General features: G+C 52.8%; 10 protein-coding genes across 10 annotated transcripts; 3 read left to right on the top strand and 7 right to left on the bottom strand.

The window, feature by feature from the left end:
• The first annotated feature begins 1,228 nt into the window (after nt 1-1,228).
• On the top strand, nt 1,229-5,429 carry QC763_209830 (uncharacterized protein). The gene is made up of 5 exons (XM_062910031.1): nt 1,229-1,691; nt 1,849-2,283; nt 2,340-2,550; nt 2,604-2,754; nt 2,816-5,429. Exons 2-5 carry the CDS (start codon nt 2,209-2,211, stop codon nt 5,088-5,090), a joined length of 2,712 nt encoding a protein of 903 aa, XP_062768897.1. The 5' UTR covers nt 1,229-1,691; nt 1,849-2,208; the 3' UTR covers nt 5,091-5,429.
• On the bottom strand, nt 5,383-6,456 carry QC763_209820 (uncharacterized protein; the record flags this gene model as incomplete). Its single annotated transcript, XM_062910030.1, has 4 exons — nt 5,383-5,809; nt 5,889-6,215; nt 6,291-6,320; nt 6,381-6,456. 4 exons carry the CDS (start codon nt 6,454-6,456, stop codon nt 5,526-5,528), a joined length of 717 nt encoding a protein of 238 aa, XP_062768896.1. The 3' UTR covers nt 5,383-5,525.
• On the top strand, nt 6,399-7,504 carry QC763_209815 (uncharacterized protein). The gene is made up of 2 exons (XM_062910029.1): nt 6,399-7,181; nt 7,245-7,504. Exons 1-2 carry the CDS (start codon nt 7,005-7,007, stop codon nt 7,497-7,499), a joined length of 432 nt encoding a protein of 143 aa, XP_062768895.1. The 5' UTR covers nt 6,399-7,004; the 3' UTR covers nt 7,500-7,504.
• An 855-nt stretch (nt 7,505-8,359) lies between these two features.
• On the bottom strand, nt 8,360-8,956 carry UPS2 (Phospholipid metabolism protein; the record flags this gene model as incomplete). Its single annotated transcript, XM_062910028.1, has 1 exon — nt 8,360-8,956. The coding sequence occupies one exon, from the start codon at nt 8,954-8,956 to the stop codon at nt 8,360-8,362; it is 597 nt and encodes a 198-aa protein (XP_062768894.1).
• Nucleotides 8,957-10,085: 1,129 nt separating this feature from the next.
• On the bottom strand, nt 10,086-13,134 carry MAP2 (Methionine aminopeptidase 2). The gene is made up of 3 exons (XM_062910027.1): nt 11,716-13,134; nt 10,410-11,647; nt 10,086-10,357 (listed from the first exon to the last, which is right to left on the bottom strand). Exons 1-3 carry the CDS (start codon nt 11,756-11,758, stop codon nt 10,301-10,303), a joined length of 1,338 nt encoding a protein of 445 aa, XP_062768893.1. The 5' UTR covers nt 11,759-13,134; the 3' UTR covers nt 10,086-10,300.
• Nucleotides 10,181-13,399, top strand: QC763_209790 (uncharacterized protein). Its single transcript, XM_062910026.1, has 2 exons — nt 10,181-12,357; nt 12,417-13,399. The coding sequence occupies exons 1-2, from the start codon at nt 12,137-12,139 to the stop codon at nt 13,150-13,152; spliced, it is 957 nt and encodes a 318-aa protein (XP_062768892.1). The 5' UTR covers nt 10,181-12,136; the 3' UTR covers nt 13,153-13,399.
• POR1 (Mitochondrial porin) lies at nt 13,391-15,157 on the bottom strand. Its single transcript, XM_062910025.1, has 5 exons — nt 14,949-15,157; nt 14,664-14,786; nt 14,571-14,601; nt 13,897-14,399; nt 13,391-13,843 (listed from the first exon to the last, which is right to left on the bottom strand). Exons 1-5 carry the CDS (start codon nt 14,994-14,996, stop codon nt 13,694-13,696), a joined length of 855 nt encoding a protein of 284 aa, XP_062768891.1. The 5' UTR covers nt 14,997-15,157; the 3' UTR covers nt 13,391-13,693.
• A 309-nt stretch (nt 15,158-15,466) lies between these two features.
• ASN1 (asparagine synthetase) lies at nt 15,467-18,974 on the bottom strand. Its single transcript, XM_062910024.1, has 8 exons — nt 18,314-18,974; nt 18,014-18,088; nt 17,926-17,946; nt 17,830-17,849; nt 17,700-17,735; nt 17,497-17,645; nt 16,052-17,436; nt 15,467-15,987 (listed from the first exon to the last, which is right to left on the bottom strand). Exons 1-8 carry the CDS (start codon nt 18,337-18,339, stop codon nt 15,948-15,950), a joined length of 1,752 nt encoding a protein of 583 aa, XP_062768890.1. The 5' UTR covers nt 18,340-18,974; the 3' UTR covers nt 15,467-15,947.
• A 204-nt stretch (nt 18,975-19,178) lies between these two features.
• Nucleotides 19,179-20,272, bottom strand: hus5 (SUMO conjugating enzyme Hus5; the record flags this gene model as incomplete). Its single annotated transcript, XM_062910023.1, has 4 exons — nt 19,179-19,794; nt 19,865-19,888; nt 19,970-20,130; nt 20,232-20,272. 4 exons carry the CDS (start codon nt 20,270-20,272, stop codon nt 19,541-19,543), a joined length of 480 nt encoding a protein of 159 aa, XP_062768889.1. The 3' UTR covers nt 19,179-19,540.
• Nucleotides 20,273-21,978: 1,706 nt separating this feature from the next.
• On the bottom strand, nt 21,979-23,882 carry QC763_209750 (uncharacterized protein; the record flags this gene model as incomplete). Its single annotated transcript, XM_062910022.1, has 4 exons — nt 21,979-21,987; nt 22,046-22,658; nt 22,760-23,095; nt 23,281-23,882. 4 exons carry the CDS (start codon nt 23,880-23,882, stop codon nt 21,979-21,981), a joined length of 1,560 nt encoding a protein of 519 aa, XP_062768888.1.
• Between the last annotated feature and the right edge of the window lie 500 nt (nt 23,883-24,382).

The following is a 24,382-nucleotide window of genomic DNA, read 5'->3' as shown; positions in this document are numbered from 1 at the left end:
TGTCATCACAAGACAGGTAAGATTATCCTCCTCCTAGACAGCTCTCCGTCGCCCAATTTCTTATAACTAGAAGCCTTGTTGCTCTCATCGGATACTGGCCGGCGTAGTCGTAGATGTAGACGGTGTTTACATTATCACAGACATCGGAATAGTCGTCTCCGTTACCGTTGTTCTAAGAGTTGCGATTGAAGAGGGAGGTGAGTCGGTATACGTATGGCTTGTTGCCTGTTTTCATGATCAAGAAAGCCCCTCAGCCGAACAGTCACGCTCATTGCACCCCGGGTCCCTGGGTGGGATGTGAGCGTGCAATGGGTTTACAGACACTGAGTGTGACGCGAGGGCACGGATTGGAAAAGTAGACAAGCAAGCGGTGACCCAATGAAGTGGAATACCTTGGCCCAAATTGCTTCAAGTCCAAATTCAGGTGTACCCTCCGCACGGACCATATCAAGGTCCAAAAATAGGGGCAAGTCAACAAGCACACTGTAAAATGGACGAATTGCTCGCGTCCTTTGTAAAATGTAGCTGTTTGTTCAATATATATATGTTCCGTACAAAAAAAACACATGGTGGCAATATCCTTCCATGATTCTCCGGTGGAGGTAACAACCTTTATAACGCAAGAACCCAGATTCAGTGGCAATTACTCAAAGCTGCCCGTCTGAGCACCTAACTTATTGATCATGGACCATGTGTGACCAAGCCTTCTGAGCTACATGGCAAAGTCTTAAAGACATGGGAGATTCTTGAAAGATGGAGATAAGCCCCACAACCGATCCCGAGGTCCAGTTAATGGCGGTCATGGTACGAAATCTGGTGCTTAATGGAAACGCTTGTTTGTAGGCAATTTAATGTAAGGTAGGTAAGGTAAAGTGGCTTGTGACTGTGTATGAAACTCAGAACTTGAAGTTGAAAGCAAGTATCGATGACCTCCACGGCTCTGCATAATCTCCTCTGTCACACCTGCCGTCTAACCCCCGCGGTCGACCCCCGCCGGCGACCCCCACCGATGACCCCCGACGACCCCCGAGATATCTCGGCGACGACAACCTCCAAGCCCTAGCCTCGGCCGCAATCAAAACCCGGCGGCGGCATGATGGTGCGGCTCATATTGAGAGCACCCACAGACCGCATCGTGGGTCCCATAAAGGGTATAAAGTCTCTTCCTTCTCCCTCAGTCGCTGCTTTCTTTTCCTGAACCAAACACAACAGAACAAAGGCATCTAGCTGCGAACTCAACAGCCTCCCGCCACCACTACTTAGCTTTCCCACTGGCTCACCTTACCCTTCATCTTTCGATTTATCCCCTTCGAGTATCTTGACAACTTATCTTGTTACCTCAACAGGCTGGAGATATCTTCCTGGCTTCCTTGCCTCCGTGGTCTTGACAACACGACCACCCAAAGGTCCCCGTCGGGCGACAATCTCCCTCACCACCCAAGGGAACTCAGGCCTGATTGACGATCTATCGCGACCTCGAGTTGTGTTTCCATCATCGTCGCCATCATCAAGGTATGTACATGACAGAGTCGAAAATAATTGCAGACGTCTAACAGATCGACTCGGCAGCTCCCCGGTATTATTCCGCTTTGCTCCAAGAAACCAATACCGACGACTCTGCTACACGCAGAAAACGAGTTTGATACATTCGTTGTCTCTGTTCCATCACTCTGAGGTGGGCAGCTCATTCGGTAAGTAAACCGCCTTCGAGTTGTGCCCGACCAACCTCTACTCTCCGTGCTCCCTTCCTTCCTCCCCCCTCAACGAGCAGTGCTCCTGCCATCCCTTCTCGCCTTGTTCCCACCGCACGCGCGTACCTTCCTTCATACCAATCCTCTCGTTGCCTAGCCTGACCGAGCTCGCGAGTGGCCGCCTCTAAGAAGCTTGCACTCCCCACTTTGCCTGCTTACCTCTCCACAACATTCTCTCGTTCTTCGATCTCTACCACTCTTCGCCAACCTCCTGCCTCTGTTCAACCCAAAGCGTCTAGTCAAACGAACCGTCAGGGTCTTGTCATATCAATTGCCTTTGTAACCATCTTTCAGATCGCTATTATCGATCGGTTGTCGTGAGAAACGTTTTGTCCTACTTGACAGGGCACGACCTTTCGATTGGATCGACTCCATCACTCGTTACAGACCCGGCTTAGGTCACTCGTTCGCTCAAATATCACGACTCCTTCAAGGATCATACGGGCATCTAGTCATCATGTCGATCGACAAAGAGAACAAGAAGACCTCAGAGGAGCTGGCGGAGGAGGCCGCTATCCAGCAGGCCATGATGGTGAAGTTTCTCTGCTCCTATTGCCATGTGACATACTGCTAACTAGTTATCTGCAGGCGGATTTGGGAATCGGCCGCCTGGACGAACTTCCCGTCGATGACGGCGAGTTGGCAGCCATGAATAAAAAGAAGGGAGGCGGAAAGAATGGCCGACATGGTCGTGGTGACCGGGGCGACCGCGAGCCCAGACAAGAGTATATTCGTCGGCCCCAAATCCAGAATGATGCGCTCGTAGCGAGGGGCGCGAAGATGTCGAATGTTTGGCAGGGTATGATCTCTCATCCAAAGTTGATAGAATGGTAGATGCTGACATTTCGCCAGATGCCATTGCGTCCGGCGTCTTCGAGGATGATGACGCTGCCGCGGTCAAAGGGCTTGCTGATCTTGGAGGTCCTCGCCTTCACGAGCTGAAGGCAGAGGCCAAGAGAAAGGCGACGGTTTTGCTGAGATATCAGGAGAGCCAGAGTCGCAAGTGGGTCACATTTTGCCAATTATTGTCAAGAAGAAGCCCTGGTGCTAACCATACTGTATAGTAACCTTCATCCCTATGCGACCCGAAGCCAGATGCCTCCGGCCCAGGAGCCACATCACTCGTTTTCGCACGTTCAGCAAATGGTCAAGAGCGGGTCCCCGTTCGTAAGCAACCGCAACCGCAAGCAGAAGATGTCCAGCTCCAGAAATGCCGGTCCATCCCGGCTCCCACCAGCGTCTGCCCACCTCCGGCAGCCGTCAGAGTCTGCTCCCCTTCGCCAACCGGTTTCGAGCCCGCTCCCAGGCCCCTCCAGGATTGTGCAGCAAGCTCCTAGAGACGTCCCAGTCCCGCCATCCCAATATGGTGGGAACCAACATGTCGCCAACCCTCCCCACATGGTCGCTCGGGCAGAGGTTCTCCTCAACCCACCTGGAAGAAATCAGCCATTGCCTGCCGTTGTCTTCTTGACAGTGGCTCCAGCTCCCATACTGGGCTTCTGCATGATGTTTGCCGAACACAAACTATTCGTTCAGTTCACCATTGCCGAATATCAGGACTTTGTCTCAAGCGACCTGACCCTCTCTCTTCATTTTGGACAGAACGTTCTGTATTTCGGCCTGACTTTCAGTACCGCTGGTGAGCTTGAGAGTTTCCTCAAAGTTTTGAGAGACCTCAAAGCTGGCAAATATGCCGTGGGGGCTTTTGAAACCTCTGGGCAGAAGCCTGCCCCAGAGCCATCGGTTGCTCCCAAGCCATCGATTGCACCTCAGCCGCCGGTTACTCCAGCAAACGCTGCTCCCGCGAACGGAAACACTACTGTGATTCGTTTACCACCGGTCAAGCCACAGGCTAGCGTGTCCAATAACAGGGCGGTGCAGTACGCTTCTCGGTTCATCACGGGCGAAGCCAGCGGCACGCGCCAACACGATGACGAGTCGGAGCTCAAAGCGACACAAGGTGTCCTTATCAATGTCGAGGGGAAGGACACCAGTCCAGTCCTAAAGCGTGGAAGTTCAGAGGCATCGGCACTGCTCTCGACCTTGGAGCCATACGGCAACGAAGATGCCTTGGAGGTGGCGCCTGCTGTGACTTCGCTCGGCCACGATATCAGCAGAACCAGCACGCCGGTAGAGAATGATGCTTTGACACACGAACCAGTCAAGCTATCAGTGCCTGATGCAGTTGCCATGCTCCGAAACATGCTCACGGCTTTTCTCAGGAAGAAGGCTGGCGGGAAGACCAAGCGGGAGATTACCGCAACTGTTGAAGGTATCCGCGAAGCATTCATCGATGTGGTCTGCCAGAACCACACCAAGTCCGAGCGACAAGAGGTAGTCGCACAGATAGAGGACTATCTCAACTCCTCTGCAGTGGCGTTTGTCAAGCCCCGTCGTCTTCAGTATACGAATGAAGAGATGATGGCCATGAATAACTCCCAGGTCCAACCCCCGGCCTGGTTGGCAGATGTCCCATATCCATACGGCAAAGATGGGGCCCCCACTCCTCCTGTTGACGGTGTTGACACGAAGGAGTACATCCGGAAGTCCACCATTGGTATGGACTGGGTGTTGGGGAAAGCAGAGTCATCCGCTGCCACAACTCAAAAGCAGCCTATGACTATCGCCAAAACGGAGTCGTCCGTGGCCGTGGAGAACATTTCACCGCAGGCATCAGCTGCCGCCTTGAAGCCAGTCCAGGCCCCTGTGAAGCCCCTGGCTGAATATCGAAAACCCGATGCTGGACTTGGTGCCTCACGGTGGTCCTCGACCATGGATGCCCCCATTCAAAACAGTAATGCTTTCACGGGACTCCCGTACGAAAAGCGCTGGAAGGAGGGTAGCTATTTCCACGACCTCGCTCAGCTTGACCCTGAGACCAGGATTGACGAGGCTGAGAACCTGGAGGACTTTTTCTTTCCGGGTTCGCGTGCTATTGGGGACCGTGCTGGAGCGCTTGCGACTTTGCAGCCGTCTGCCCGCTATTTGGGCAGTGACACCCAGGTGGGCGATCTTGACCGCCGAATGTCACGGCTCACTCTTGAAGTACCGGCAGGGTCACGAGAGATCTCGTGCTCTACCGTGCGTAGAGACGCGTTCGAGCAGGGATCACAACTGATCCCCATCGAAGAGCCAACTCCGCCGTTAAACGCGGCCGCGCGGACGTTCACACCGACTGCTCGCGCATTCGTGCCTGCAGCGGCTACACCACCGCCCGCAAATACGCGCAGATCATCCAGTGCGTCGACGTCGACTTTGCGCGGCCTTGGAGCGTCCCGTCATGCCAGCAGAGCCGCGCTGCCGACCACAGGCCGCTTTAATTTTCACCTTCCCAAGTGAATTGGCACGGTTCCCACCTTGGGATAGAGGAGATGGAGATGACATATGATTAATATCGGTGCTATTTGGAGTAGCACAGAAGATTTTCATGGATGCATATTCGTAAGACTAAGAGCGCGGTGGAAAGCGTTGTGAAGGGATTTGCTAGTTGTTTCGAGAAGGCGTCTGGAGTCTGGAGGAGTTTGCTTATCCGCGATGGGATCTTAGGTTCGGATATCAACTACTACTTGGCAGCATGGGCTGCGTGAGTGTTCTTGCTTTAGGATCTGCAGAGGCACTCGATTGAGACAGATGAAGATGATTCTTCGTTCTGAATTATAGCGATGCCCATTCTGACTCTGAAGCGAAGAATTGAAGTGACTGACTGTGAATGTTAGAATTCAGCAAGACTGAGTGACTGTGTGGTCACAATGTCCTTCATTTCAAGTTTGATATCTACATTGACGACGAGGAGACAGGTCCCCACGTCACATCATCCGTGCTCCCGATCTGAATTACGTCCCCCTGATAGAGAACCAGATTCTCAATGATCTGTCTACCGTTGGGTACATCGTTAAAATCGGCCCTCTCCTCCCCCTTCTCCACACTGTCGACTAACCCAGCAGCCAAATGTCTCCTTGCCAGCCTTTGCCGCAAAACCGGCTCGGGCGCGGAGATGAAGATCTTGATGTCCAGTAACGGCGGGATGGATGACCAGGGTGGTTTGTTGAGCATGATATCTTTTTTATCCATTTGATCATCAGCATTTTAAGCAAGGAAAGGGGGGCGCATGTGAGGGAAAATGGAGGGGGGGCCTACAATTCCCCTCGATAACCACTATCCTGTGCGTCGGTAGGATTTCGATGGCGTTCTCGACCGGGTCTTTGACGGCGTGGTCGAAGCTGGGGGCGTAGATGGGGGATGTGGAGGGGGTGATGGGTTCGGCGAGGGATTGGACGAGGGAGAGGAAGGCGGGGCCGTTGAAGGTTGGTTCTGAGCCGCGATATTTATGGGCGCGGGCTGGGTCGGGGAAGGTGTCGAGGGTGGAGCGGGGGTGGTGGTAGCCGTCTAGGGGGAGGAAGGTTGTTGTTTGGGGGAGGAGGGAGTTGAGGGAGGTGGTGAGGAGGGTTGAGAGGGTGGTTTTGCCTGGGGGGGAGGCGAGGGAAAGATGTTAGTGAGGAGCTTTGGGGGGGGGTTGTTGGAGAGCATGGGGAGGTTTACCGGAGCCGGGAGGGCCGGAGATGCCGATTACTTTTTGGGACGGTTAGTTTGATGGGGGTGTGTGAGATGGGGAGGAGGAAGGGGACTTACACAGCCGACGGTTGGGGGGTGTTGACTCGAATTTGGCTTGGGCGAGGGAGACGATTTCGGCGAGGTGCTCGTCCATTGCGGTAATGGCGTACAAAACAACTACACTTGGGGAAGTGTGGTATAATTCAAGGTGTAAGTGAAAGGTGCCGACGGGAAGTGTAGTTTGTGCTTCGGAGTCGCTCGAGGATTGGGTTCAGAGCAAGCAATGCAGCAACTGCAAACTCGGATGCAAATGCCGAGTTTTTGTCAGTTTACACCTCATTCAAAAACTAGAAAAAAAAAACACAGTTACAATATGAACGTTACAAAGCCCCAGCTTTCCAAACAGTTGTCGTTGAAGATGAAGTTGAACTCGCCGGTGCGGAGACAGCAGCTATCGGGAGGAATCGCCGGAGCGGAGGTTCAAAGCGGTGACTCCGCCACGGCGCCGTTGCCGAAAAGCTCCATCTATCAACCTCACCTCTCAACTTTTACAACTCACTCACTTGACTTGCCCACAATCTCAACTTTTGTTCTCACAGCAATCTCACACTCAAAATATCTACAATTAACCAGACCTCTTCAAGTTGCTCCCACCAAATTTTTATCCTCCAGCACCTTCAGCGGAGTTGCCCGCATCTCAAAATGGCAGACGACCTCCTCTTCAACCTCAACCTAGGCTCCTCCTCCGAATCCGACCCCGAAGACCTCGCCTCCTGCCCCGCCAAACAACCCGTCTCCCGAGCTGACCGCTCCGCTCTCTCGCAGTCAGCGTTTGCAGCCCTGAAAAAAGAATATATCCCCCGAGTCGAGAACGGCGATGTATGCCCCTCACCCCCCCATCCCACCCCCATCAGAACAAAGTTACTAATCACCGCAACACAGTTATGGACTCAAATCCCTCTCCCTCTCACCCCCGAACCAGACGCCAACCGCGGCGGTCTAATCAGCAAACCCCAAGCCCAAGACTTGCTGCACGCAGTGGAGGAGTTGTATTTCTACCGACGCTATTCCGACGGGATAGGGTTCGTGAAAAAGATAATGGCTGACGGGGGAGAACAAAAAATAGACCTGGAGACGAGGGAGCTACTGCGCAAGTATGAGGGGAGATGTAAATCAAAACTGGAGTCGTCACAATGATATCCTACATCACCCAGTATTCAAGAAACCTAGCGAACAAAAAGACATCAGTCATGAAACCATGAATCATGATCATAAAAGAAGCTAGGAGGGCAAACTACTAGGCAAACAAGGGTCTAACCAATTAAACCAGCACAGCGGAGAGTGTCCATTTCATTTCCCATTCTTTTCCTTCATCTTCTTCACCACCATCTTCCTCCTCTATCTCTTCAAACGCGAAAGCACACCGCAACCAGTTCTATAAACTGTCTAATGCTCCTCTTTTGTAAAGCAAGCCCTCTAAAACAAAACGTCTATCCGTGTAGACAATACAAAGAAAGGCATGAAAATCAAAAATCAACATCGGGGTATTTTTTCCCAGAACTCCTTTTGAATCAAGAAACGCACAGAGTGACAAAAGGAGAGGTAAAAGCTGGGAAAAGCAAAGAAAAAAACAACCCCTTGATGATGTTACAGTTGCGAAAATGCTCAGAAGTAAAAGCCCCGACGCCAAAGCTCCAGCCCAGTGTAATAGATCCCCTCTATCCCGCGGCCACCTTTTTGATAGTGTGAAATAAGATCCTTTTTCCATAACCAGCCCCGTGGTGTAGGGCAAAACATGCTAGTGGTGATGATGAGACCCCCGGGATGACGTCTTTGTCCTGAAGGCGTTGTTCCCAGTTGATGGTCCCTTGTTGTTGTGCTTCTTGTTCGTCAGGCTTTGTTGGTGGTTGCGCCGAGTCACACTCTTTCAATTGCTCCGTTTTCTCCCGATGACAGCGGTCATCCACGTTGAAGGCGATGTTGCTATTTTCGTCATCGCCGGTGCTGCTGTCGTGCTCACCATCAACTTCAATATCGTTGCAGTCGACGGTAGCCTCCTAAGCAGCCATGCGGATGTTGACGGCCTGGGCTTGGATGAGCATCATCTTCTCCCGCTGCTGCTCCTCGGCGAACACCCTCCTGCTCATGGCAAGCACAGCCTCGAACCCTTCCTTGCCCCTGGCAGCGTTGTCGCGAAACCTCTTGACGAGCGCGTCCTCCATGCTGTTCTTAATCTTCTGCCACCCGCCGCACAGAGCGGTGATCTTGGCCGCCTGCTCGAAGGATGTCTGATGGTCATTGAGTGGTCTGTAGACAACCGTCTCCTGAACGTTGAGAAGGTTGTTCCATGTGATGTTCTCTGAGACCATGGTGACGGTCCTCTGCTTTGGGTCGACATAGGACGTCTCAAAAACTTGCTGATCCTCCATGCCGGCGCCCAGGATCTTCTTCAAGATCTCAGGCATACTCTGCTTGCAGGTGATGAGGCGTTCTGTGCGCAGGATGCCAGTCTCGGGGTCGACGGTCCGGCTGATGGTGTCGACGGCGAGAACGTGGGTGGACTTGTCGTTCCATGGGCAGTATTTCCGCCAGTTGGCGGTTGATACCTCCTCCCAGGAGTAGTTGAAGGTTTCTGTGTTGGAAAAGACCTTCATTTTGTCGGTGTTTTCTTGAGGATGTGCTCTCAGTCAGAGAGTGGTTTTCCGTTTGTTGGTTGGGCGTCTAAAGGATCGCCGACCGTACCGAATCTCCGATTTTCGCGATCGCGTGCGAGAAGGGGGGGGTTGGTGAACGCCGCGCAGAAAGAGGGAAGGTAAAAAATCAATTGAAGGTGGTTGCGAAACAACGAATTTGACAATCGACCTTTCGCGTTGTCAAGTATCAAGTGAATGAATGCTCCGTCGTGCTGTATTTCGGTTTTTGGTTTGTTTCAAATACGCAAAGACCCGTTCGCTCTGTAGCACATGCAAAAAAAATGGCAGAGGCAAAAAAGATATGAGGCAGAAAAATTATTGGTAAGATGGAGCCGAAGGGAGGAGATAGATGGGGGGGTGCCCCGGAATTTGCGGGCTTTTTTTTTAACACCTGAAGATTTTCTTTCTGGGACTGGCCGATAAGAGGAGCGTCTCCCCCGTCCCGGTCCCTGCTCGGCACTGACAGGCACTGACAGGCACAAGCAGGCGCAAAATCTTAGAGGGAGAGGAGGGGGGCGATGCATCCCTGTCATACCCAAGAAGAGGGGAGCGATGATGAAAAGAATCGGAACGGTGCGGGGACCGTCGACCGTTCTCGAACCCAATCGGCCCAATGGGAATGCCGAGCGTTACCCCCACGTTTGCAAGCGGTAACAACGGGTATGTCATTTTGCCTCTGACGGTGGGCGCTGGCCCCCAGATAGCTGTCAGTGCCGTCATTGTTAACCCTTCGTGCATGCCTCGGTGGCTCCGATGTTTTCATATCGTCAACCGCCGACTTCATCACGGCGTCAGGACTTTAGAACACGGCGATGATCCCGAACCCCGTAGAAGTCCCGGTTGCAATTTTCACATGTTGCACGGAAGTGACGCCGTCTGCAGACCTACGGAACGGATCCGGGTGGAGAATGCTCCCTCGGTCCGGACCCGGTCCGTTCGGTGTCTTTGGTTGGAACGCTTCGTGGATATTCACTTCCACGCGTGGAAGCAGTGGGGCACGCTTGCCAACTCACCTTACAGTCTCACCTAGGATACAAGGAGAAGGTGGGCACGTGGGATTGGACCTGAAGTGCTTGGGAAACACCTGGAAGAAAAGTTTTGCGTGGAATCCCAATCTATACTTCACATAGTGTTGAGAATGCTTGGCATTTCTAAAGACTTGTTTGTTTAGGAGATCAAACTCAAGGCCGTGAATGGTATTGCTAGCAGGGTCATTTCAGACTTTGCACATATTTTGCTGTGGTATCAGGCCTGGCCTGGCAGGTTTCATGCTGTCAGACCAACCAAACGATGCTCAAACCTCCTCTAGTAATCATCTCCACGGCTGATGACCTCCTTTACGGTAGGTCGGATCAAGATGGTCTGTCACTCGTTAGTTTCCGCAGTCTCTCGCGCAAGGGAAAGAAATACTCACATGCTCAAACTGTGCTGTGTATGAACCCTTCTTGTCCACCAGAGGAGGATAAGACTCCACAACCCCGTTGGCAACGAGGCTGTTCAAGCCAAGCAGGTACTTGTCCTGGCCAAGGCGGTCCAGGTAACGTCTGCAGAATGGCAGGGTGCCAAAGTTCTTGTTGATGACGTTCAACAGAGACTTGGCTGAGCTGAGACGGAGGTCCACCTTGGGCGCATCCATTCTCTTTGCGTAGTGAGAGACCTCACCTTCCTCGTGCACATAGCCGTTGCCAGTGCTACCGAAGGTCTCGATGGCGAAGACATCACCCTCCTCCATCTTGGTCTGATCGTTGCTCTTCACAATGGGCACGCTCTTGCCTCCGTGAATGTTGTATGGGAGGATTGTGTGTCCGTTGAGGTTGCGGATCGGCTTGACCTGGTACGTGTTGCCGTCCAGCTCAACCTCGTAACTCTCCATGACTTCCTGGATGTACCCACCAATCTCGCCAAGTCTGGCATCAATACCAGCCTGCTTGAGACCTTCGTTGGTGGCCGCCTTGCAAGCCTCGAGAAGAGGGTCATAACGGGGGTTGAAAGCCAAGGTGAAGGCACTGTCGACAATGTTGCCGTTGACGTGCACGCCGATATCGACCTTCAAGACATCATCCTGCTGGAGAACCATCTTGTTTCCAGCGTTGGGGTTGTAGTGGGCAGCGCAGTGGTTGAGACTGAGGCCAGTAGGGAAACCCATACCTGCCTTCAAAGCATCACCCTCCTCAAGACCCTGGTGACCAACAAGAGCACGGACGCTGTCTTCAATGCCGTTGGCAATGTCAGTCAGCGACCAGCCAGGCTTGATGTTCTTTTGTGCCCACTGGCGAGTCTGGCGGTGGGCCTCAGCAGCATGACGGTAGTCATTGTAAAAGTCATTCTTGAGGTTGTCGAGGTGGCGCTTCTCCTCGTTGGTGGTGCGATATCTGTTCTCGTTCACATATTCCACCTCCTCGCCCTTGGGGTACACCTTGTTGGGAAAGAGCTGCGAGATCAGAACCCGCGGGGGGTCGGACTGGGCCGTGGGGTTCTTCTTCTTCTTCTTCGGCTTTCTCTTCTTCTTCTTCTTGGCGGCCCCCGTCTCAGCGCCGGGGGCAACATTTTCCGCGTCGTCGTCGGAATCATCGCTGTCACGGTTCAGGTTGCCATTGGTGGCGGTAGCCGAATCAAGACCTGGCTTGGGCTTTGTGGTGGCCGCATCGCTCACTTTTTTCTCCCTCTTCCTATCAGTTGCTGCCACGCTTTGACAGTCTCCCGGTGGAGGTTGAGCTTACCGCTGAGCTGCGCGATCTCATCTACCGGCGCTTGAGCCGCCATTGTGAGATTCAAATATGTGATTTTTATGCTTTCAACTATGTGAGATAGTTCAGAGAGTTGAAGGAAGCCAAAAGCCTGATCCAAAGTGATGGCAAGCCAGAAAAGCCCCGCTTCTTTTTTTCCGTTGTTCTTGGCAGGGCGTGCAGCTTGGTACCAATCGCGGGGCAAGTGCGGCGTTTGCTGGGCAAGAGCCACAAATTTGCAGGTTTGACAGCCGTGACAAGCCACAATTGGCCCTTAGTCTCCGTTCTCTCGCGCATCCATTTCGTCACTGGTGCCAATTCAAGGTGGAGCATTTTCCCAACGTCTCGACTTACACGAGGCCGACAACATCACCAAACCTCGACATAACAGCCCCTTCAACAATCGGGATGAGGAATGCCATTCCGTTACTACCATCCTCCGCGCAGCGCGATCCCGCGCCATATCGCCAACCCTCCTCACCATGTTCTTGTCAACAACCCCCAACCATGCCGACCCTTTCACTCCTCCCGCCATGACCGCGCCCCTGCCGGCAGCAGCAACCCAGACGACTCAACCCACGACCATTACGAGACCCTAAACGTCCACCCCTCCGCCTCCCCAGCTGAGATCAAAAAGTCCGCCTCCCTTATGTACCATATCCCCCCTCCCAATGGTTGTTAACGGTACCCTTCAGAAGCTACTTCCACCTCTCCAAACTCCACCACCCCGACCACAACCCCTCCGACCCCTCCTCCTCCCACCGCTTCATGCGCATCTCGGAAGCCTACACCATCCTCTCCCACCCGGCAAACCGCGCCAGATACGACCGCTCCCGCGCCACAAATCCCCGCTACGCCCACCAGCACCACCCCCACGCCCCAAAGTCGGGATCCTACCACTCCAGCAACCCAGCTGGCGGCCGCCCCCCCTCAGGTCTATCCTCCCGTCGGAAAACCACCTTCCAAGGCCCTCCCCCTTCATTCTACAAGTCAGGGGGATGGGGCGCTCACGCCTCAAAACGACGCGCTGCCCACGAGAGCTCAACAGCCCAGCAGGGCTCGCCAGAGGGGAAAACACATGCCAGACAAGATACCAGTGCAAAAGACCACCAAGGATGGGAGAACACCACCGGCCCTGAATCCAACCCCGGGATGGGCTTCGGTCAGGATCCCTATTATAAATACGGCTTTGGGGGGTTCGGGTACGGGACCAACACCGGATCGAACCCGTTTTTTGACCCGCATTCTCATCAGCGGACGCACAGGCGGCATGAGGAACGGCGGGCAAAGAGGGCCATGAAGCGGAGGGGGTTGAGCTTGGATGCGGATGACAGCATGATTGGGACTTTTTTTGTCTTGAGCGGGTGCGTGGCTGCTAGTGTTGTGGGCGCGATGCTAATAGGGGGTTTTGGAGGTGGGCTTGGAAGGTAGAGCCTGAAAAAGAGAGTGAAGCAAGAGTGTAAGATAGAAAGAAAGGGGTGTTTGGGGGGGTGTTGGTAATGATGTAAACAACAACCCCCTGATTCATGGCCAAGTCATTTATTTACTTGCTGTTTTTATCGTATATACATTACATGAGATTACATATGATACTTAACAATGAGAACAAAAGCCAACAATGGTCCTTTGAAAACCTCGGTGAAGCATAATCCCAGGCTAGTTGCCGTAAGATATGTCAAGCAGCATCACGCACGTCACATAAACGAACGTGAGATATCCTAATCATATTAATTGCCACTGTTGGAAAGATCGCAGAATTCATACAAATCATGCTCATCCTGCTAAGGACACAACTCTAACGTTTGTTTGCCCTGATCATCGTGATCCATTTATTTTCGTCTAATCGATACACACACATACACACGGTGATTGATGCTGTATCCTCATTCTTCAGAAAAACAACACAGAATCATTCAACGCCATGGCTTGTCCCCAACTCCCGACCTTTACAACAATCCCGGGGATATCAAACTTAGTTCTCAAAGGTAAGGCTGGTACCGACTTTGTGGGTGGCCTGGTCGAGCTTCTGGGTGTCGAAAGAGGCACCGAGACCGAGCTTGACGCCGTCACGGAGGAGGACGTTGTAGGCAACGGCGGCGACACCGCGGTCGTTGATCTTGGCCTGTTTTCAAAGTCAGTTTTGTCACACAAACAAGCAATCCTCAGGAGACTAACCTTGACGAAGGAAACGGGGTCAATGCGGTACTTGGCGGCAACCTCGAGACCAACGGTGTTGCCAGTCTTGGAGTTCCAGGTGGCCTTGGAACCAGCCTCGACAAGCTTGTTGACCTTGTGGTAGTAGCTGGCGGAGAAAACGCTCAGGTTGTCGGTGGCGGTGACAGCGGCGTTGTAGGTAGGGGCGTGGTAACCGACGGCCAGGGAGTAGTTGGTGATCTTAGCCTTCTGGACATCAAAAGCAGCGGAACCACCGGCGAGGAAACCCTCGTGGCCGATAAGGGCATCGATGCTGGTGGTGGGGCCCTTGAGGAGGTCGACGAAAGCGCGGCCGTGGAAGTTGGACTGCTTGAACTGAAGGTTGGCCTTGACACCCTTGGCCTGGGAGGCGGGGAGGAAGGAGAAGATACCCTCGGCCTTGAGACCCTTGGCGAGGGTGTCGGCAAGCTCAACCTTGGACTCGAGAGCGTTGGCGGTGTTCCAGGTCTGGGTGACGGTCACGCCTGCACGGTGCCAGGACGTTAGTAGCTGTGTATTGTCTGGTGAAAGAACCACTGTCCACTAAACAGGGGCCTTGTGTAGCCTGGGTCCTCTGATACGGCTGAGCACCGCATGGCAATCGAGGGGTTCCCGATATATTGGCAGATTGACAGCGGGGGGCGGGGCGTATTCACCGGTGGACTTGTCAGAGTACTTGGCCTCGATCTATTGCGGACGCGGTTAGCCAGTGTCCTCGTGTGCAGTGTCTCAAAGGAGTGTGTACGTACAGCGCCGGAGGTGGCAGCATCGTGGCTGCTCTTGCCGGTAACCTTGAAGGCAACGCGGTTGGGGGTGGTGTCCTTGACCTCAAGGCTGCCGGAGGAGAGATGGTAGAAATCCTTGGAAAGGAGCTACATGAGTGCGGGTTGACCCCGAGAGTTAGCAATTGGCTATGCGCAAGTGTTGTGGCCGGTGGTGTCGCTGTGGGCGAGGGCGCATAGGCAAGCTTTGGAAATGCCGCTCTATCAAACCCCCCTTCGCCAACAAACAGCCATGGGAGGAGTAAGACGTACATCGTTCGCCGCCTTGGCGATATCGGAGTAGGCAGGGACAGCAGCCATTTTGATGATGATTGTGTGTGTTTAACTGGTGATAACGAGCAAACAAAGTAAACAAGAAAACTTGTAGAGACTAGGTCGGACGGTGGAACTCGAAAGGCGTGGAAATGTTGGGAAGGTAAAGTATCGGAACTGCCAAATTTCTTTCTCCACCGTGATTGGGCCATCGCTCCCAGGTGGGAAGTGCCAAGTTCCAGCATCAACGGCTGCCATCGCCTGGGATTACCCTAACCCTTGAAACACATCAGTCAATGGCTTCCTCTTGGCCGTTGTGACTTGGGGGCATTGCCTCAGTTGCACTGTCGTTTGTTTCATATTTGCTTGACTTGAGGCTGCAGTTACTGTCTACAAGCCAGATTCTCAAGGAAGACCCTCCTGCCGATCTGTATGCTATCTCGAGAGACGACAGGTATGTGTATATCCACGATATTGAGACTTGAGAGACCTATTTCAACAACCAGATGCAAATATGACATGTCTGAGCAACCTTTTTGGTCATGACCTATATTCAATGTTTTTCAAGGCAGTTATTTGTTTGTTCCCTTTAACAGAACCCCTTGTTCATATAAAGTGGTAATTTATGTCAAGGTCCTCCACGTGGATGAATCCGCTAAGCACATTGGCGGCTGTTTCCTCTATGCAGACACTTTGGCTCCAGCTTTGAGAGCTTGGCTCTTCTTCCCCAGGTTTTATCAGGTTGATATCTGCATTGCATTCCCTCCTGCCCATCACCCCCAACATCACAGCCTGCATATTTACGGATATGCCTTGCCAAGGCAATTCAGCCATCAGAAACCCTGCACCAGAATAAACTTTTCAGAGCTTTTGCATTCTCACAGGCTAGCTGTGCTGTACTTCAACGCATCCCTTACCCTATCTTTTGACATGACGCCCTGCTAGATACCAGACCCTCCGGAAGCCATGACTCATATACAAAAATGATGGGAAAGACATTTAAGCATCCTCATACTTGGCCTGATGGATCGAGATAGCTCTGTAAAAGCCACGTCAGTATCAATTCTCAAACTGCGTCCATTCAGAACCAAAGTTCAACTCACCTGCCACTGGGATCCGTCTGCTTGGACCATGTGGGTGTCCACCTCATGACGGTCGACGCGCACGACTGGGGGAAGTGCTCGTCGAACATCAGGCGGTACCAGTAGGCCTCCTTGGTGTCAGGGATATCGCTGCCCCACTCGGGCTTGGGGTTCTTCATCATCTCGTCGGTGACGTGGAGCTCGGCGTTGTCCTTGAGGGCATCGATCCATCCGTATCCGACACCGTCAGAGAACTGCTCCTTCTGGCGCCAGAGGATGTTGTCGGGAAGGTAGGGCTCGGCGGTCGGGTCGTCCGAGGTGTCGAAAGCCTTGCGGAGAATGTACTTCTCCATTCTTTCCTTGTTGATCATCTTGTCCGCAGGGTCGATGTTCATCGACACCTCGAGGAACTCCTTGTCGAGGAAGGGCACACGGGCCTCAAGACCCCACGCGGAGGTGGACTTGTTGGCGCGCAGGCAGTCGGCCAAGTGAAGGTTCTTGACGCGGCGGACGCACTCGGTGTGGAACTCCTCCTTGTTGGGGGCGCCGTGGAAGTAGAGGTAACCGCCGAAGATCTCGTCGGAACCCTCACCAGAGAGGACCATCTTGATGCCCATGGCCTTGATCTTGCGAGAGAGCAGGTACATGGGAGTCGAGGCACGGATGGTGGTGACATCGTAGGTCTCGAGGTGGTAGATGACATCAGACAAGGCGTTGAGCCCATCCTCGATGGTGAAGGTCATGACGTGGTGCTTGGTGCCGAGGAACTTGGCCACCTTGAGGGCAGCCTCGTTGTCAGGAGAGCCGGGAAGGCCAATGGAGAAGGAGTTGAGCTGGGGAAGGAAGGTCATGGTAGAGAGCTTGCCCTCGTCATCGAGACCAACAAGACCCTCGCCCTTGTCCAAATCCTCAGGCTTCTCCTCAGCGGCGCCGTTGGCCTCCTCTGCAAGCTTCTTCAGGCGCAGGGTTTCTCTCTGGGCAATAGAAGCAACAAGCGAAGAGTCAAGACCGCCGGAAAGGAGAACACCATAAGGAACCTCAGCCATCAACCTTTTCCTGACAGACCTCTCAAGAGTCTCGCGGAGCTTCTTGAGGTCGACAGGGGTCTGGGGGATCTTCTCGCCATCCCACCATGTGGGCTCAAAGTACCGTGTCCTCTCGCCAGTCAAGCTGTCGAAGATGTGTCCGGGGGGGAAAGCCTCGATCTTGTCGCAGACGGGGTGGAGGGACTTCAGCTCGGAAGCGAAGTAAACAGTGCCGGGCTCCTTGGAGGACCAGCCCTGGTAAAGGGTTGTGATACCGATGGGGTCGCGGGCTGCGATTGTGCGGTCCTTCTTCTTGTCGTAAAGAACGAAGGAGAACATGCCATCGAGGTGCTTGGGCGCATCAATGCCATACTCGAGGTACTGTTGTACCGGTTAATCTCAGGTACTCTCCCCCGCAGTTCTCCTCTCGCAGTGACTCACCAGAGGAATCACAACCTCGCAATCCGAGGTGGTCTTGAAGTGGTAGGGGGTCTTCAAGGTCTTGCGAACAAGACGGTGGTTGTAGATTTCGCCGTTGACGGCGAGGATAATGCTGTCATCGGCATTGGTAAGTGGCTGAGCTCCGCTCTCTGCTTTGAGGTTAGACGACGGCCTCGAAACCAGATATACAGATCTAGACCCACCAACACCGACGATGCTGAGCCGTTCATGGCACAGAACTGTGGCGCCGCGTTAGCATCGCCCTTTCAAAGACATACGAGAAAAGTGGGAGGTTTTCTATGTGTCCAGGGGGGTTGGGGTTCCTTATCGTACTCGTGTTGTTAGAGATAACGCTGCCGCCTGTGGGAAGACAATGTGTTAGCCAAACCAATTGTTTCACCTTATCTTGTTTATCCGTCTTTGTCCGACTCAGGGGTGAGATTCTTACTCCTATCAAATCAGTTAGCACAAAATGTCTTGGAGCTACCAGGAGGGGTTGCGCAAGGGATTGACTCACCAATCCGGGCCTCTGTGTCTGATCTGCTTGGAAAGCTTCAGAGCAGTCGGCTTGAATTTGGCGACGTCTGGGTGACTGGGTTGCTCTTCATGTTAGCGTTCTGCGTTATGCTTGCTGTGGTGTTGATGCTCATCTCGAGAATTTGTGAAGCGATAACGGCGATAAGGACAACGGCTTGGTGGTGTGGTGGGGCATTGACCCCTCCAAGGACAGAAAGTCGTTGACAAGTCACCACCACGGAGCCAAGGCCGAGCAATTGTTCATGATAGCCAGGGAAAAGACCAGGTGTTCGAGACTGACCTATGGCAGGCGAAGATGCCGCACATGTTGACTGTCTATTCTCTTGTTTTTGGACGGGAGGCTAAGAGGCAACTAGTTCTTGGGATTTTGGAGCGGACGTTGAGAGCGGACTACAAGCCAGTCAGTGACAACGGTCTTTATACTTACTCTGGCCGTCGCGGCGCGCGCAAGCTGGTGTCTGTTGCGATGGGAGAGAGGGCGTTCGATCCGGCAAGGCGCAGGTGAGCAGCTGATGGTTGGCCTACAGGTGAGAGCTGCAGAAGAGCGTGGGATGGTTTTTGAAGGAAGGAGGCCACAGCACAAAGGTGTGGAAAGGAAGAGATGGGTAAGAGTCACAGAAATTTGTCTGGGAATTCCAAATTTGGCTTTGGAGTATGAGTCGACTACATTGCCCCTGCAAAATTTTAAGTACCTTCTAAGACCCCAGACCTCTTGGTACCCGGGGCTTCCTAGTCCTCCATTGTTAATCGTGAGGAGCCAAGTGGACGCCGATATCGCCACTCCTCAAATCCACCCCCTGGTATAATTTGTTAGCGCGGTCCGGAACCTGGGGACTCGGAGGCGAGACGTCCCAGCCGTGTGCCAGAACCCGTTCCGGCCCTCCACAATTAGATAAACCGCCCTGATAAGAAGTTTGCGATAATCGCGATATAAAGGTGTGGGAGCCTGCAAAGTGCCTGGTAAACCGTCCACGTGAGACTCTGCATATGTGAGAGGACATCATCCATCAGCTGTGAGCGACAGAATGCCAGACTCTTCTTCAGCCCGAGTGTGGGGTATCGCCAATCGTAGATGGGAGCCCGCGTTGCTTCCCCAATGTTACGCGGGGGTATTGCTCGTAGCTATGACAGCTCAGAGCCAGGGGCCACACACGACACCAGCGTCACGAATTCTGTATCGGAAACACTGCATGGAGGCGCAAGTCACGGGTGCCAAAGACGGGATGGTTGATTCAGTGGTTCGTATTGTTGGAAAAAAAGCCGATTCCATTAAACCCCCACTTCAGAAAATCAAATACCAGTTCGTTGAGTGAAAAGAAGAACCCTTCCCTGTCGAGAGTCGTCCGTCTAGAAGCTCGTTCCCAACCAATGCTACGCCCCTCCTGCCTTCCCAGCCGTCCATGATGTTCCCAAGTAACTCCAGAAATAAATGGCCACAATCGTAGATCCCACTAATACGTTATTCTACTGTCGTCCTTTTCCAGTATGCCCCCAGAAGCGAGCTCGTCTATGGAGCAGCATTCTCTCGAACAATCCGTTTGATACGTCTTTCGTACTCGGCTCTGTCCTTTTTGAATAGGTTGTAAGCCTCGGCCTGAGCTGGTGACTCGGGGTTTGGGTCGTTCAGGAGGTCTTGGACACCAAGGAGAATCTGCTTGAGAGTGATGGCCGGTTTCCAAGCCTCTTCCTCGTTGAGGATCGAAAGGCAGACGGTGCCCGAAGGGTAGACATTAGGGTGGAACAGAGGAGGGACGAATTTGCCTACAAGGAGAGGACGTTGGTTAGTCGTGTGACCTGCCCATGTTGGGGTAATTCGGCGAGAAAAACTTACACTTGGGGGGCTTCGTGGGATATTCTGCAGGAAGGGAAAAAGAGACAGGTCAGCTATCAAAGCCCATCTGCAACATCATGTGTTACACCGAGGGTAGCTACATACCATCTGGAAAAGTGATGTGCAGCTTGAACTGGCCGCCCTCCCATATTGTGTCTTTCTTGCCAGGAATAGCACACTCCCAGACCTTCATGTCCAGCACACCTTGGGGATTCTTCTGGGGTTTGGCCCAGAAGCCGAACGGGTGGTCTTTCCGCCACTGCTTTCTGTAGAGGGCATGACGCTGGTCAGCGAGGCTGTCGCGAACAGGAGGAAAATGTCCGAAGGTCGGCGCGCGCATCTGCAAGCGACGAAAGAGGCGACTTACCTCTCCTCAATCAGACGGTTCTGGCAGAGTGTCGAACCCATGGTGACGATATTAGGTGGATATGGTGGGCGATCGATCAGAAAAGTTGGGGGTAGCTGGGGCTGGCTGTATGCGAGGCGCTGATCACGAGACCTTGAGTCGCAAGAGAAGCGGAAGCTCTGCGATGAAAAGGTGGGGGTTCGATGATGGCGCGGTAGTCTGCAGTGGCCGCGGTGTTTACGAATCCGGACGTGGGATGGTTGGTGAAGGGAAGTGTAGAAAGTTCAAATGTTCTAGCTGTCGCCAGGGAGAGAGATGCTGCCTGCCACTAGCAGCTTGGCCCAGAGAGGAAGTGGGGCTGTGGGTCCTCTTATAGAAGTCAATTCCGCCAAGATTCACTCGACATTCGAAGAAGTCCACTCAAGTAGGCAAGATTTGACGTTGTTGGCAGAGTTTTCAGGAACAAAGATATGATATCAGACGAAATAATGGGGCGAAAACTGATATATACCGCTGAGATTTCTCATTCACGTTTTGCGGCGGAATTTTAACCCGAGGGTCAGTTAAGCAGCTCAGATCAACTACCCATTCCACTACATATACAACCCTGTCATCCTGACTTTAAAAAACATGCCTAGACCCATAACCCTAAGCATATTCTAACCTACATAGTCGCACTTTGTCTTGTGTACCGTGTCCGAGGTTGTAGTCTCTTCATGATCATCAGCAAGCATGGAAGAGGCGAAGAAAGAGGTGAAAATTGGTGAGCTTTCCTCTTCAAAGCAATGAAAGAACGGACACCAGGTGAGATCTGATGCAGAATAGTGGATTGTTGGCCTGCATAGAAACGAAGGCATTTTGGGCAGATCCGTAAACTTCCAGCCTTTTCTTCAAAAAAAAAAAAAATGCCTGAAATTAAGAGCAAGTGGGACAGGAAGCAAGATCCTCATGCGACGAGCACAGAAGGGAAATACAGCAACGAAATCTAGAGTCTAGAGTGTGCAACCAGTTGTCAAGGGAGAAGTCACACTGAAACAACTGACACTTGATGTGTTTTTTCAGAGGAATGAGTACCATGGCTTGCTATTTTTGTCATTACTTCGTGACCATCCTTCTTCATCCCATCATGCCAACCACCAAGTTCGCTTGGCCTTTCTTATGACTTGTCTTATGAACTTCCTGAACACCATCATCCGCCACAGCAAAAAGCTGCTTTCGTAATGGTGCATTTTGTTTTAGTATTTCTGACCCCATGACGACCCATAGCCTGATGAATACCCAGCAGTAGGAAAATAGCGAACTACAGCAACTATTCGAGCATCATCATCACCGTATCGATCTCTCACCATCTCCTCCACGTCATCGTTCCTGCTTCTAAGCTCAGGTGAGTGATAGAACCCACCATCAGAAGCATACCTCGAATCAATTTCCTCGTCCAGAGGCATCGCCCAACGTACCGACCTAGGTGTACGGGGTTCAGTCTCCGTCTCCGGAATCGACTCGGCCGGACCCTTTTCGTCATCCTCATCTTCATCATGCCTCTCTCCACTCGAACTTGAACTTGAACCTGAATCCGAACTGCTATCCGAACTCGACTCTTCCTCCTCATCTGAATCCTCGGAGTCATGGGCCTGCTGACTTAGGTGATCACTCTCATCCTCGACCTTTGCCTGTCTGGGAGATCTCATCACCTCCTCCACCATCTCATCCGGTATCGCCCCACTCATCATCACCTCTTCAACCAACTCATCCGGTATCAAATCCCCCATCACGGCTTCTGCATCGGCATCAGTAAAACTAGACCTCATAACCCTGTCGACATCAGCGTCAGTAACCTTATCTTTCAGAGCGTCTGCTATGTCCTGCTCCGTCAGCATCTCCCTTATCACTTCCTCCACATCTGCGTCTGTCACCAAAGGCTCCATCACAGCCGCCACATCCGCATCGGTAATCAGCATTGCTGACGGTGGCGGGTTGAACAAGTCGTCGATGTCTTTTTGAGTTATCAGTGGTTCCCCTTGTGTGCCTGGTGCGCCGCTGAGAACTTCGTCCCAGAGTTTGTCGTTGGCTGGGTCTATTGACTTGGTAGGAGAGGGAGGCGGGCGGGGACCCATTGGTTTCGCGAAACGTGGCCACCTTGCCCCGATACCTCCTGACATGCGGGGAGGTGATCTGTTCGGGTCGTAGTACTCGGGTCCTTCATACGGGAAGTAGGGATGGGGAGCCACTTGGCGATAATAGTTGACTGATGGTCTAGCTACTGGCCCGGAGGGTGAGACGTTGATTATCCTTGGGCTCAGAGGCGATGGAGGAGTAGGTGAGCCGCTGTGACTATAGCCGCTGTGACTGTAGCCGCTGTGATGAGAAGCTGGAGGTGGACCGGGTGGTGGCCCAGGGAATCTCGGGCTGTGTCTTGATGGTGGCATTGGTGGTGATGGGGCTGGTGGTCTGCGGGAACTTTGACGAGATCTAGATCGGCGTGTTTGAGATCGTGATCTGAATCCATGTAAGTAAAAGATTCAAGTTGATAAGACTCAATAGAGTTTTACCTTTCAGCAACGACAACTGGTGTAGGACCGGAACCACCAGAGCCGGATGGGCTTGACCCAGTACCTGAGCCCGATGGCGACGATGATGACCCTGCTTCAAGCGTAACAACCAGACTACCGTCGTCTGACTTGTCGTTACTGAAGACCCCGTACAAAAATGTCGAAATGAGTGCGATAACCAGCAAGAGCGGGATGAGTTGGGCGGCGGTGGTTGCCTGATTTACACTGTTCTCAGCCCCGATGCGGTTCCATCGAATCGTCAGCTCAATCGCAACGATCACGGTTACGGCGATCGCAAGGCCCCCCAAGGCCTCCAACCACTTTTGTGCTTCCCACCTTGAGCGGCTAATCTCGGTGAGTTTGTCCCCGACGGTTAGCTATCATCAAGCTGCGGCCTACCACACCACCTCCGAAAAAGGAAAGTGGAAAATGTCACTTTCTACCACGACCGAAAAAAGAAAAGAAAAATAAACCCACCCGGCAACGATTAGGGGCAGAGATGAAAAATAGGGGCGACTCACATTTTCTTCTTCCTCCCTCCCTTCCTAACCCCCCACCACCCACTCTTCACACAACCCACCACCACCAACCCCCCAGTCAGCATCCCCAACACCAACAAAATATTCAACCCCTTCATACTCCCGCTCTTAAGATCCATCGCCCCAAACAAAAACCCATACTCCAAACACCCTTTCCCATCACCACCACCACCACCACCACCGTCATTATACCTAACCGAATCCACCCCCCTACCCCAAAACCAAACCTGCACACCAACCACAACCAATCCATAACCCCCCCTCAAACAACCCAGCACATCTACCCCCCTCCCCCTACTTTTCACCCGCAACCCCAAATGAGGACAAAACACCATTGCCAAATCCGCCGCATGTCTCGGGACGAAGAGGTAGACAGTGACGGAGAGGAGAAGAAGAAGAATATACACCTCAACAATATGCAACCCCCCAGCAGCAACCTGCAATATCAATGCAAGCAAAAGCGCAAAGTTGAGGACGAGCTCGGCGGACAGGAGAAGGACGATATATTCCTGCTCTAGGAGCTCGAGGAACAGGGTCGAGAGGTGGAGGAGGTAAAAGGACGTGCGGAGGCCGAGGCCGTACATGGTCGGGTTTCCTGGGATGGGGCAGGGTACCTGGGAAGCCATCCTGATCGAGGAGACATCGAAGGGAGATAGATGGGCGGTGAGGATGAAAAAGGCAAAAAAAAATAATAATACAGAGATGCTGATTAGGTAGGCGGGGGGAAAGGATACGTAATGGGGGGGGCACAATGTGGAATTATTGTAAACAAGACAACCAAGAGATTACACGGTGGGTTAGATGGGAAATGGCCTTGTGCTTCGTTACTTGGAGGTTGAACTACCGCGCCAGAGAAACCACAGAATATCTTCCCCAGACTCTCACCAGAAATGTTGTACCGGATTACTTGGTGGAAAGGGCACGATGAGAGCATACCTAGCGTAGGCTAGCCACTCCGCGAGAGACTACCAATACGCAGTGCGCTTGACGACATCGGATAATATGGGGCTATCATTTGATGAAGCGCACTATTCACATCCGATGGTATCACAGTCCCTCCAGGGGTTATCCTTCCTGACTGTTG

This window comes from Podospora pseudopauciseta (assembly GCF_035222475.1).
Source record: "Podospora pseudopauciseta strain CBS 411.78 chromosome 2 map unlocalized CBS411.78m_2, whole genome shotgun sequence".
Lineage (NCBI taxonomy): Eukaryota > Fungi > Ascomycota > Sordariomycetes > Sordariales > Podosporaceae > Podospora > Podospora pseudopauciseta.
This window is presented reverse-complemented; position numbering and strand designations above follow the sequence as displayed.